The 14531-nt window shown below is 36.8% G+C and overlaps 1 protein-coding gene across 1 annotated transcript; it reads right to left on the reverse strand.

Annotated features, from left to right (window-relative positions):
* Nucleotides 1-1897: 1897 nt before the first annotated feature.
* Nucleotides 1898-13081, reverse strand: LOC103022239 (metal cation symporter ZIP8). The gene is made up of 8 exons (XM_022676374.2): nt 12659-13081; nt 11663-11825; nt 9539-9708; nt 9319-9441; nt 8380-8508; nt 6634-6841; nt 4031-4215; nt 1898-2281 (listed from the first exon to the last, which is right to left on the reverse strand). Exons 1-8 carry the CDS (start codon nt 12848-12850, stop codon nt 2132-2134), a joined length of 1320 nt encoding a protein of 439 aa, XP_022532095.1. The 5' UTR covers nt 12851-13081; the 3' UTR covers nt 1898-2131.
* Nucleotides 13082-14531: the final 1450 nt, after the last annotated feature.

The raw sequence follows: 14531 nt of genomic DNA on the forward strand, positions 1-14531 counted from the left end.
GGAACTCTGCTTAGTTCATTATAGACATTGAATTCTGCCAATGTAGTTAACCACAAAAATGTAATTCTAATTGCTCATAGTCAATCATTGAAATTCTATTTAACTCTTTATGTGAATAATTATAGAAAAAGAATTTAACATGCTCTGTCTACAAAAGCTACAAAGTCCTGTGCAGTATTTGTGCAGACGATTAGTTAACTGTTAGTTTTTGTTGTTAAAATTTACAGTGAATTATTTTTAATTTAAAGTGACTTTTGCCAAAATTCTGTCCAGCTTTGCTGCAGCTGCTACAGCCTGTTTAGAGCGTGTGCAGAGCGTGGAGAAGTTAATTCTGTGTAATTCAATAGAAATAAAGTCTTAATTCTATGCTGTTTCGTTCGTGGTGCCTCATCCAAGTGCTTCTAGAGCCTCAGTACTGCAGCGCTGCTCCTCTCAGCGCGACGACCCCTCTGTTCTAGACGTTCTGCTGCCTCAGTAGATGTTGGAAGTGTTGGAGAACCGTGCTGTTCTAGAGTTTTAGAGCTAAATGTGCCTCCAGGTGACTTTGTTTGGTCAGTTCTGTACTTAAAATTGAGTTTATTGTACGACGTGTTGTTTCTTTTTTTACTAAAATAAGAAAAATCTAGAGTTAATATTCTGAGAACAATATTATACAGTAGATGTATATTTTTGAAAAGTTGTTTTTATTTTTAACTGCATAGAATATTGCACTGACTGTTCTGTTGTACAATATTCTCTGTTAGATGAATGTTAAATAAATAAGTAAATGTATAGATATTTACAGGAGATGTATAACATTACGAATGTCTTACTGAAAGAAAATATAAATTTGGACTTTTTGATACAGCGCTGTTTGATTTGTCGTTTATTTTCCATTTGCCCTTATGTCTTATATTAAATGCATACAAAATTTGTTCAATTTTCCAGGATTTCATAATTTAGGCTAGTCAATTATGGAAATTCAATTATAAAGCTAGTAAATAATAGAAATTGAATTCTAAAATTAGTAAATAATAAGAATGGAATTCTAGAACTAGTGAATGATGGGAATTTAAATTTAAAGCTAGTGAATTATGGAAAATTAGATTCTAAAGGTAGAAATTTATAAAAAAAATTATGTAATAATATTTAATATGATAATCAATTATAAAATAATATAATATCACATTTATTTTAACATGAACTAGATGTGCTTAGAAATGATATGATATGATTTGATTAGATTTTCTTTACAAATTGTACATTCTTTAAAACTCTAAACAAGTAAAAGCTTTTTACACATCTTGGCACCATCCATCTAGAGATCAGATCCGAGAAGTTTGACTGTTAGCAGGTGTTGGACAATAAAACTGAAACACCTGGTTTTAGACCAGACAGCTTCCTCTTACAGCGTCCACAGTTAATCCTGTTGGATGTGGTTGGTCCTTCTTGGTGGTATGCTGATATTACCCTGGATACCGTGGCTCTTGATGCATCACAAAGACTTGCTGTCTTGGTCACAGATGCTCCAGCAAGACGTGCACCAACAATTTGTCCTCTTTTAAACTCTGGTATGTCTCCCATAATGTTGTGTGCATTGCAATATTTAGAGCAGAACTGTGCTCTTACCCTGCTAATTGAACCTTCACACTCTGCTCTTACTGGTGTAATAATGTGCAATTAATGAAGATTGATCACCAGGCTGCTCCAGTTTAGCCATGAAACCTAAAATCCCACACTAAAATGACGACAGGTGTTTCAGTTTTATCGTCCAACCCCTGTAGTAGCTAATATTCTAGATCTGTAATAAACATTTTTAAAATCTTTAGACAACAGAGATATTTTAATAAAGGAGGCATTTTTTACACATAAGCAAACAAAAGGTGAAAAATACAGTATATATAATTGTGATCAGTAATGTGTGAATATATAAAATACATTTATTCTGAGGATTTAAAAACATCAGTTTATACACAGTGTTATAATCAGTGTTGGTGTTAGTTTATCATCAGTTCTAGACTATCTCTTCCGGTTCCTCGGTTCCCCGGGCCGGGTTCTGCTGAAGTGTTGAAGTGTCCGTTGGCTCACAGTAAGAGTTAAGGCACTTGTGTTTTAATCAGCAGATTGATGATGATGATGATGATGGTGATGCTCAGCCCAGGTTAATATCCCCAGCGAACATGGTGATGAGGAAGATGATGGCGAACCCTGAGAGCAGCCCGGCGTTCTGGATGATGAAGAACACCAACTGTGTCCTCGTTCTCGTCGACGCTTCTTTGGCAATGGCGTTCATCTCTGGGAACTGAGGGAGGAGAGCAGGGGTCAGGGATTAGTTTTATATGGCTTATGTGTCTACACTCTACAGGTGTATCTAAAAAAAAAAAAAATTATAATATTTCAGTTGAAAATGTGAAACTCATATATTATATAGATGTAATAAATTTTAGGGGGTTTATTTCTTTTGATCTTGATGATTTTGGCCAAAAAAAAAAAAAAAATCATTGTCAAGTCCTGCTGGAAAATGAAATCCGCATCTCCATAAAAGTTGTCAGCAGAGGGAAGCATGAAGTGCTGTAGGTGTAACATTTACGGATCTGCAGATTTCATTTTCCAGCAGGACTTAGCACACTGCAAAAACTAATTGGTCTTATATAATATTCTAATTTTCAGAGACACTGATTTTTGGGTTTTCATTGGCTGTAAGCTTCATAATCATCAACAATAAAAGAAATAAATGCTTAAAATAGATCACTCTGTGTTTAATACATCTATATTATGTATGAGTTTCACATTTTGAACTGAATTACTGAAATAAAGTAACTTTTCTCTTTCTCTCTGCTGGTGCTGAGCAGTAAAACTATGATCTGAGTGATTAATAAACACCTGTATTACTGAACTGTTCCCTGTAGATAAGGAAAAGGAAGAGCTGATCTTTATACTGAGCTCCAGTCCTCCACACCTTCAGATCAGCTGATCCTGAACCTCAGATTAGAGGATCTTATCAGGAGGGGAAACACAGGAAGCTATAACAGGCTAATGAGGTCATAAACATGTGCTGATGATGGTGTTAAATGAATTCTAAAAAAATAACTCTAGTGTAAGAGAGTGGGGCCATGTATTATCTGGGATTAAAGTGTAAAATTCAACTGTTAATGTCAATTTCAGGGCTCTTGCACCATTTTAAAAGTCAAATTTAATAGAATATAAGATTCAAAAATGTAGTCATCATTTCTTAGGTAGAAAAAATCTATTGTATTGGAAATCAAAACTTAAAGTTTCCCATTTGATATCAGTTTTGTTCCATTGTGATAAAGAACACTAGCTAGCTCCCTGCTAATGTTAGTTAGCTGGCCGCTAACTTTAGCTCGCTTCCCGTTAATGCTAGCTAGCTTCCCGCTAATGTTTACAAGCTGGCCACTAACCTTAGTTCTCCTGCGGTAATGTTAGCTAGCTCGCCGTTAGTGCTAGCTAGCTCCCTGCTAATGTTAACTAGCTGTCCGCTAACCTTAGTTTTCTTTACAGTAAAGCTAGCTAGCACATCGCTAATGTTAGCTAGCTCCCGTTATCCTTAGTTCTCTTCGCGGTAACGCTAGCTAGCTTGCTGTTAATGTGCACTGTGCTTTCCTACCGGCTTTCCTACCGGCTTTAAATATACTGTCTGAAAATGTAATACTCACAAAAATACCTGCAAATTTACAGTAATTTTAGGACAAGTTAAGACCTTAATCATCCAGGTTTTAATTTAGGACATTTTAAGACTTTTTAAGGACACGCGGGAACCCTGTATTTTACTATGTAAATACTTAAAGCACTACCTAGTTACATTACTTAGTATCTACCTATTTGAATATCTAAATACCAAACTACCTACAAAACTACTTACAAACCTAGTCTTCTGAGTTCTATATGGAATGGTTATGATAACAAAATAGTGGCAAATGCAAAAAAATCTATTCAATTTCTTTGGGGAATATTTAGAATTTTTTATCAGAATATTGAATCTTAAAAAGTATTATCTGTTGCTGTAGGGGCACAGACGGCAGGGTCTCACCATGTCTGCGAGAGCTATATAGAGGAACATTCCTCCAGCGATGGCGAAGATGATGTTGGGAGCGAAGGTGCTGCCGAGCAGGATCCCCAACACCAGCCCGATGTAGCAGGACATCGCTGACAGCAGGTTAAAGAAGATAGCCTGCGGGACGGTCATCCCAGCATTCAGCAAAATCACAAAATCACCTGCAGAGGGAGACAAACAGCACAGCACAGCACAGTCAGTGATCAGAGAGAGTCTATACCTGTAATTAACTCTATATAACATTAGAATACTAAACCCAAATAAACATAAAGAATAAAGTCAGTGATCAGTGAGAGTATCTACCTGTAATTAACTCTATATAACATTAGAATACTAAACCCAAATAAACATAAAGTCGGTGATTAGTGAGAGTATCTACCTGTAATTAACTCTATACACTGTTTAAGCAAAACATTGTGACCATCTCCCAAATAATATTAATAAGAGCTGCTCTGTGGGGGTTTTCTATCGTTTGGGTTTTGAGTATTAAAGAACAGAGTGAAAATAATGAGGAGAATAATAAAGTATACAGAGAAACAGATACAAAAATATTATAAATATTATAAAATTACACAGTAAACTATATCTCGGGAAAAAAAATTAAGAGAGCACTTCAGTTTCAGAATCAGTTTCTCTGATTTTGCTATTTATAGGTTTATGTTTGAGTAAAATGAACATTGTTGTTTTATTCTATAAACTACAGACAACATTTCTCCCAAATTCCAAATAAAAATATTGTTATTTAGAGCATTTATTTACAGAAAATGAGAAATGGCTGAAATAACAAAAAACATGCAGAGCTTTCAGACCTCAAATAATGCAAAGAAAACAACAAGTTCATATTCATTTAGGAAGAGTTCAGAAACCAATATTTAGTAAAATAACCCTGGTTTGGTTTTTAATCACAGTTTTTTTTTCATGCATCTTGGCATCATGTTCTCCTCCACCAGTCTTACACACTGCTTTTGGATAACTTCATGCTGCTTTACTCCTGGTGCAAAAATTCAAGCAGTTCAGTTTGGAGGTTTGATGGTTTGTGATCATCCATCTTCCTCTTGATTATATTCCAGAGGTTTTCAATTTGATATATATTTTTTTTTCAGAGCTGTATATATAAATGATTCTAATGAATAAAGTCTGTTGTAGAAAACAACAGTAAGGTATTTTTTGTTAGTAAAGGTCGGTGTGGGTCGAGCAGAGCTCAGAACAGATAATCAAACAGCGGCTCGGGAGGAGGCCTGACCCCTCGGTGTGACCCTGCTGCAGGTCACTGAGTGGGTCGGAGTGTTTGTTTGGAGTGTGTGTTCACTACAGAGACCGGTCACTCTCTCTCTCTGAGTCATTTACACCATCTCATTATCACCACTATTATTCATCCTCACTATCCTCACCCTGATCTCTACACTCAGCCCGGTCAAACTCCTCACTGACCCTCTCAGAGTGACCAGACTAGTGTATAGTGCTGTTTAAGAACAGGATATATCTGTGGTTTGGGGGAGGGGGGGGGGGGGTGTTGGTGGGGTCTGTAAATGGTTAGAGCTTCACAAACAGCGTTAAACAAACTAACTCACTTCCTAACTGACTAACAATCAGTACAGGTTTGGCAGACAATCACTGGCTTTTTGTATTTTATGTACAGTAGATTGTAATGTAGACCCTGCCTGGTAAAGGACTCAATACTTCCTCTCAGAATTTTAGGATGTATTAGTGCATCTCAAAAAATTAGAATATCATTGAAAAGTTTCTTTATTTCAGTAATTCAGTTCAAAATGTGAAACTGGAAAAAAAAGAAACCAAACTGAACTGCTTGAATTTTTGTACCAGGAGTAAAGCAGCATAAAGTTATCCAAAAGCAGTGTGTAAGACTGGTGGAGGAGGAGAACATGATGCCAAGATGCATGAAATAAAAACTGTGATTAAAAACCACCAGGGTTATTCTACCAAATATTGATTTCTGAACTCTTAAAACTTTATGAATATGAACCTGTTTTCTTTGCATTATTTGGAATTTGATTTGGGAGAAATGTTGTTCATAGTGTATATAAAATAATACAACAATGTTCATTTTACTCATAGCAAAATCAGAAAAAACTCATTCAGAAACTGAAGTGGTCTCTTATTTTTTTTCCAGAGCTGTAGATGTATTACACACAGAGTGATCTATTTTAAGTGTTTATGGCTTACAGCCAATGAAACCCCAAAAATCCTGCTGGAAAATGAAATCTGCATCTCTATAAAAGTTGTGAGCAGAGGGAAGCATGAAGTGAACTTTTTTGGACTTGATAATAAAACACAGTGGATCAACACCAGCAGATAACAGACATGACTCTCCAAACCATCACTGATCATCAGTAAATTTTACATTTCATTTAAAGTAAATAAAGGGAGCAGAGTCTGGAGGAAAAGTGGAGAGACACACAGTCCAAACTGCTCGAGGTCTAGTGTGAAGTTTCCAAGAGTCATGTCTTCTGCTGGTGTTGGTCGCTCCTCTCAATAAGCAAGCAGTTAGACAGTTGTGCCACCCACTGCTTTAAAGTCAGGAGGTTATCAGGAGGTCATTAGATTGAAGGCTGTCTTACCGAGCTCATGGGGAAACTCCTCACAGACGATGGCGATGGAGGTGCTGAAGCCGGTGAGGATGGAGACGGTGAAGGAGGCTCCGATGGCCAGTCCGTCTATGAAGTTATGCAGGGCGTCGCTCAGCGTGATCATCCACGCCACCGTCCTCACACTGGCCAAGTGCTGACCCACCCGCCGCATACACGACACCTGAGGGTCCGCTGTTAACTGTAGTGAGGTACGAGAAAGATAACAGGACGAGAAAAAAATAAATAAATAAATAAAAACCTGTGTACCAGGATTACATCACAAAAAGCTAATATTACCACCCACAGTAGACAGTGACCATAGTGTGGGGTAATGATGACTGGGGGGTGACTGGGGGCATCTGGCTAGAATTTTCCTTGGAAACAGACAAGAACCACTTTTTTTTAGCTTGGTGACCCAATACTAGCTTCATATACAGCTCTGTAAATAAATGAGACCACCAAAATTATAAATTTCTTTGATTTTACCTAATTAAAAACCTCTGGAATATAATCAAGAGGAAGATGGATGATCACAAACCATCAAACTGAACTGCTTGAATGTTTTGCACCAGGAGTAAAGCAGCATAAAGTTATCCAAAAGCAGTGTGTAAGACTGGTGGAGGAGGAGAACATGATGCCAAAATGCATGAAAAAAACTGTGATTAAAAACCAGGATTATTCCGCCAAATATTGATTTCTGAACTCTTAAAACTTTATGAATATGAACTTGTTTTCTTTGCATTATTTGAGGTCTGAAAGCTCTGTAAATAAATGCTCTAAATGAGAATATTTTTATTTGTAATTTGGGAGAAATGTTGTCTGTAGTTTATAGAATAAAACAGCAATGTTCATTTTACCTATTTCCAGAACTGCATTTATATATATCCTTGTTATTAGTATTAGGGGTGCTGTTAATTACTGATTACTGATTAGTAATTACTGTTATTGAGGAGCTGAATGATGAACCTGAACTGTCCGGTTCATTAACTGGAACAGAGGCCAGTGTTCTTTCTGGGAACAGCTGGATCTCTCTAAGCCAAATACAGCTGTGCGTCTCGCTGAGACTGACTACAGTATTCACTGACCCTAACATGCCCGAGGACACACACACACACACACACACACAGTGTGCATTCATCTCGGACAGGTTCTCTTCAGTTTATTATGATGTTAAGGTAGCAGTTCTCTATTCCTGAACTGTATTTTGGTGTTCATATTGTTTTGGAACTAATTACATTTCAGTATTATTGTTGCTGATATTTTGTTGTTTTTACTTTTTTTGATAAAATGTGAATTGGTTGGTGTTCCCATGTTATGTTTCTTTTTTTCACTGACAATCTTTATTTTACTTCTTTTTATTGTGATTCATTATTATTATTTTTAATTAAATTAATATCAATTGAAATTAACAATTTAATGTTGAAATCTGGCAGTTATTTTTTTATTTTATTTCAGAATTTAATGAAGAACCAATAGAAATGACATCAAGCGCTGTGCTGTTAAGATACAAATGCGCCAAAGTCAGAGCACACCTGCCTTTTAAAGGAAATGACAACTGGCAAACTGGTTTATTTCACGATACAAAAGACACACCGACACGCCCTAAATCCAGCTGCAATTAACCGATGCGCTTCAGATCACTAAAGTAGGGCCCTTAATCTACATGTCCGAATATAGGCACACTTACTAATCAATGCACTTATCTAGTTACTGTATCTAGAGAATTACTGCCAGTACCTGATCTTCTGGAGGATCTGAGGCTATGCTGGTCTTCTCACTGCTGGGGTTACTGAAGCTGGTGACGGCGATGATGGTTCCACCGTTCTGCCGAGGAACCTCCGGGGGGCTGAAGTGACTGTGACCGTGCTGGAGCACGAGAAGAAGAAGTTGCATTAAAATATACAGGAGCTAAAATAAGATAAAAAACTTAAAGATGGAGAGTTATTAGTTGTTTAATTTCTTTTAAACACAGTTAAATTCAAAGACAACTAATTAAAAGTTTAGTTTATACTCATCTCCACTTCTGCTTTTTGAAACTTGGAACTGGATTAAAAGGTTGGAATCCATTTTATTTTGATTTATTTATTGATTTACGAACATAGCTTGAAGCGATACAGATAAGTACCAGTAGAGAAGTTATAACACTAATGGGGAAAGCCAAAGTCCTTAAAATAAAAGTCTAGACCAAAATGTTTAAAACCACAGTTTTTGACATTTAAATTGCCATTTGAGAAACATATTTTATATCACTGGAAAAAAAGGAATAAAACCTCATGAAGAGATCATAGCATTCATAGCAATAATACTCAATAAATCTTGATTTTTAGGCTTGTTCTGGCTGCTGCACTTGCGCAGGTCTCCAGGCTGAGACTCCAGAGTAATGTCTTTCCCTTATACTTACTCTACTCTACTACAGCCAGCTGAAGGGCAGGAATTTATATGTAAACAGATGCCATGTGGAGCATCATGAGAACTCCCATTTATCCATTCATATTTCAACCAATGGCCAATCAGACTCCCATGACATGGAAATCAGAGCAAGTGAAGTAGCCAGATCAAGCTGCAAAATCATGTTTTTGGGCATTATTGATTCAAATAAATAAGTTTAGTACATATTAAATACCTTGAGGCATAAGTGTGTAATGCACAACTGAGATGCAGTGGTGAAGATCTTACCTCGTGTTCTGTTTTTAGGACCATCTTCAGGACTTTCTCTGTGAAGAAGAGCAGGTAGAATCCACCGAAGATCCCCACGGCTTTCAGGATGTAGTTATCTGCTTTCGGGTCAAACCCCAGAGCCTGTCCAGGTACAGAGGTTTGATTATTATATTGATCTTATAGTATCTTATAGTACTGTTACTGTAGTACTGTATCACACCCTGTATCTCAGGCTTACCTCGGGTATAAGCTGCAGCGCCGCATTGGAGAACAGCGTTCCAATAGCCAGGCCAATAAAGTAAGTGAGAACTTTAGGGAAGTAGGGTTTCTTGGTGAGTGGGATGAGGAGCAGACCCAGCAAAGAGAACAGGTTGATGATTGTGACGGCCAGAAACCCATATCCCCAAACTGTGGGTAAAAGAAGAAGAACACAGTTAAACATTATGAACTATAGTTGCTATAAGAAAAATGGCAATAACAGGGGCCCATGCTGACACTGGTTATAGAGTTAACTTCTTAGATATGTAATATAATAGTTAATTATTAATTAATTGCAGTTAATTGAAAAAATTGTAAAGATAATTTCAAGGTGCTATTGCAAAAAGCTTGTATCTCCAAAATGTCAATTATACAGGAGAAGGATACGAACATCTTAACTTTCATTGGAAGTAAATGTAAAAAGATTGAATATGAAGTCAATTTGGAACATTTCTATTTCTATACATTTATTTCTAATTTTTACCCCATTTTCTCACCAATTTACACAGCCAATTGCCCCCCTTATACTAGTGATGCCCCAACACCAGGAGGGTGAAGACTAACACACTCCTCTTATCACAGCGCTAACTCTCGGAGGAAAGCGCAGCGATTCGGTTCTGATACACCAGCTCACAGACGCAGCCTTGTGCTGATCCACATCACCCTAGGAGTGATGAGGGGAAAGAGAAGAGCACCATCTACTGTACCCACCCAGAGAGAGCAAGTCCAATTGTGCTCTCTCAATACTCCGGCAACTGATGGCAAGCTGCATGACTGGGATTCGAACCAGCGACCTCCTGATCATTCAGATGTTAGAAAGTGAAAAATGTAAATATAAAATGCTTTAGCATGATAAGTATGAAATACTGTTGTATTTTGTTGGTAATAGTATGTAAAACACATAGAAATGGTGGGACAAATACAGGTATGCACTATATTCTTAAAACCCATATATTTTTGTCCCATTAAAATAAAAAAATAATAAATACTACATAAAATATTCATATTAATGTATTATCGTAATATAAATTTGTCCACCTACACCGCCTTATTTCTTCTCCACCTTAATCTGAACTCTGGATGTTTGTGAGCATCCCATGGTGCACTGAGTTCAGCTATTAATCACTATTAATAACACTCTGGTGATTCTGGGTTCAGAAGTGATAACCTGGCGCACTCATTAACCCTCCGGCGCTCAGATAGAGAAGATCAGGTCTAAAGTGTGCAGTTTAAAATCGGAAGGCCACTGTAGCCACCATGTCCCGCTCTTATCTAACCCAATAAACAAACCAGCCTGTATCAGTACAGAACCACCAGCGATTCCATATCAGCTTAGAGCCCGCAGCCCGGAGCGGGAGCAAGGTCCATGTTTAAACCTCTCCGATTACTGCAATACCCTGAGCTTTGCACAGTGGAAAGAGGGGGAAACTGACCCACAGTCACAAACAGATGACGAAAGTGAGGAAAGATGTCCAAACAGCCCGTTTACAGTATGTGTAGAGATTACACTCAATTTTACAGAGTTTTAGTGTAACCAGACCACTGACTTCTAGATGTAACAGTCTCTGGACACTCAAGATAATAATAAAACATGATATATAATTTATTGTTCATTTTTCATTGGCCCTTACAGACCTGAACTATTGTTAGGCTATTGGTTGGGCGATATGGCCTTAAAATAATATCTATCTATCTAAAATAAGTATATGTAAGGCTACGTTCACATTACCAGACACATTTTCCTTAATGTGGCTCAGATCTGATTTTTTCATGGCTGTGTGAACGTGCCAAATCAGATTTAAGTCACTTTTATATGTGGTCCTAAATAGGATACATATCCAATCCATGGACATGGACTTCTCTCTCGTACCCACGCTGCATCTCTTGGTGCAGCTGTGCAGCTATAGCTGCCAAAAAAACAGCAAAAGCAAACCAAAGCCTGGCCTTTTTTCACCTCCTGGAGCTGATTATGAACTTCAGAGCAGCTGTTTACTCTCCACTCCAGCAAAAGATGCTCCACATATGAGCTGCTAACTCATCCATTTCCCTTTATAAAGCTATGAGTCTCTCCTCTCTCTAATAGCAGTTATAGCAGAATAATTACCATGGTCCTGTACCAGAGCTTGGGGCTGGGCTGCCAGTGGAGTGCAGGTGGGCAGCAGCGCCTGGTTCAGCAGGGCGGGGCAGATGGTCCTCAGGTTGTCCTGGTTTAGGTGTGTGAGGTTACTGAGGCCATAGAGCGTGAGGATGTCCTCCCCAGAAATACACTGTCAAAACAACATCATCAGAGAGGGGGGTGGGTTAGATCATATATATATATATATATATATATATATATATATATATATATATATATATATATATATATATATATAAATGTAGATAGAGTTCTGATAGAGTTTGGACACACTCTTCTTATTCTATGTGTTTTATTCTTTTTATGATTCAATATTTAAGTCAATTAAGTCAATATTTAAGTTATACAGGAACATATGCTGAATTATTTAGTAAACAAAAAGTGTTAAATAATGTTATATTCTTTAGATTATTCTAAGTATCACATTTCTCTTTGAGGACAGATCTGCACACTCTTGGAATTTTAATCTCAGTGTCTTGCTGAGTGTCTAGTGTCAGTGTTGCTGCTTTTCCTTATCCAGCTCATCCCAAATCACCTCAAATCACCATCTTAGTTCATCAGGTTTAGATCAGGGAATTAATGTGGAGGACTAACACTTCTGTTAACTACGTAATTAATTGTTCTCATATCTCTAATATTAATCTACAATGTAGAAATTAAAGTAAAAAAGTATAAAAAACATATTGAATGAGATGTGCTGTCCAAACTGCAGATTTATTACAGCAGATATTTACAGATATTTATTTTTCATATAGGGAGACACATATGTAATTTCATAAGTTATATAGATACAGAAAATGCAAATAGCAAAGAAGAAATGCCTTTTTAATTAATTTTGTATTTCACTACTTAATTCACTGATTTAATTTTGATTTAACTCCGGCAAATTTAGAATATTTAAAAATAATGATTATTATTATTATTTGTATTATTATTATGGGATGTATAAAGTTAAGGGTGTACCTGGGCTTGTACAGTCTGCTGTTGCTCCGCTTGTTTCTCCTGAGTGATGGTCTCCAGCAGGCTGTTAACGCCGCTGTGATCCAGTAAGCCGTTCTGGCCGTAAACCTGCAGGATGTCCCCGAGGAAGGCGCTCTGCTCCGGGCTGGCGCTCACCAGCAGCCCGCCGAGCAGCGCGGGGATCAGGCGGGACATGTCGCTCTGTGGCCTCGGTCGGTTCAGTCAGACTCTGATCCTCCTCAGGCAGCTCCCACACTCAGTCTGACCCTCAGCCCCGGACTGCCGTTATATAGGCCTGGAGGATCTATCAGCACCGATAATCGCATTCTTAAGGAGTAAATTCTGCTGTTATCACCTAAAAAACTTAATTATCTCATCAAAACACTGAGCTCAACTCACACTCACACACTCCTGACCTGCAGCCTCCGGTTCTCAACCGGTAATCCATTAATTTCCAACATCCCGTTATTATATGATAAGGATAATCAGCTTCTGAGCTGAGCAGGAGGTCCAACAACAGACCTGATAGAGTTTACAAGCCATAAATTACTGTTATCACTTAGAAAATTGATAAATATGAAGCTACTCAGTTGGAACTATCAATTCCACCTTAAAAGAGTGCAGCTTTTCTATTAGAGAACCCAAAGAGCCCCTGCCTCGGGACCTGGGTGCATAGTGCAGGATTTAAGGTGGAACGGACAATTCGAGCGAAAGAAACTTTTGAAAGAAATTGGCGCATAAAACACAGAATAGGTGATTTATAATATGTATAAATGTATAAATAAAAATTAATGTATAAATGTAGAATGATTGTGCAGATTTTAATTCACGACATTAATCGAATGTGCTTTTTATTTATTAATTAAACGAGTTGTATTCATCTCTAATATCAGTTAATTTGTAATTGTATTGTAGCTCAAAGGAATGTAGGAGTGAATAAACCTAATAATGGTATGTAAACGTTATAAATATGTATGTAAATGTGGTCAATAAAATCATATATAAATCAATAGACATATACATATGTAAATGAGATATGTAAATACGTATACCTATAAATTAATGTACATTATTAATATGTAAACATAGCATGTGCTGCCCCCTGCTGCTCGACTGAAGTATGGTTAGTGCTGAAGTGCACTGCTCTTGCTGACCTTTAGCACAGTTTAAAAATATATATTATTATCAAGTTTAAACTAAATTAAAATTAATTCTGATTAGATTTGGTGTAAAATGGTTCATTTATATAGATATATACACATCAGAGGAGTTTTCAGACCATTTTTATATTTGTTATGTAAGTTGATGATGGTAAAATAGCTTTAAAATGTACCAACCTATATCTATTATATATCTTATTTATATATTTATAGATTATATATATTCAATCATAACTTAATTATTAAGCATCATGATTTCTCTAATCAACATTAAACTACATTTTTATAACAGTAATTTGCTTATTGGTTATCTTAGGAAATTAAAAGCAATGACACACCTAATGTATAATTATTATTTTTTATATTAATAATTATAAGTAATTATTAATATTCATTGTCTGTTAATGGACGTGTCTGAGCTCAGCAGTCTGCGGACGCCCCCTGCTGGCGGAATTAAAATTGAGTAAGTTCATGTGGAACATTTGCGCAAAATTATAGTTTATTAATTATTAACATTTACTCATTTTATTAATACATAACATTATTAACAGATTAACAAAGACATAATTGTTTAAAGCCACAGCAAATCTCTTATTTCTGGAGGTAAAGGAGTGCTGTTAATTGAAAGCCTGCAGCCGGGTGGTTTTAAAGTTTTGGCTGATAAACTCTCCCTCCTGCTGGAGAGCAGAAGAACTACAGGCACCACAGAGGAAGAG

The sequence above is a fragment of the Astyanax mexicanus genome, chromosome 19, assembly GCF_023375975.1.
Source record: "Astyanax mexicanus isolate ESR-SI-001 chromosome 19, AstMex3_surface, whole genome shotgun sequence".
NCBI lineage: Eukaryota > Metazoa > Chordata > Actinopteri > Characiformes > Acestrorhamphidae > Astyanax > Astyanax mexicanus.

Coding starts and splice junctions, on each gene's coding strand:
- LOC103022239 (XM_022676374.2), bottom strand. CDS start 12,850: ATGTCCCGCCTGATCCCCGCGCTGCTCGGCGGGCTGCTGGTGAGCGCC. Junction 9,709..11,662: donor AGCTCTGGTACAGGACCATG/GTAATTATTCTG, acceptor TTTTACCCACAG/TTTGGGGATATGGGTTTCTG. Junction 4,216..6,633: donor GGAGTTTCCCCATGAGCTCG/GTAAGACAGCCT, acceptor CTCCCTCTGCAG/GTGATTTTGTGATTTTGCTG.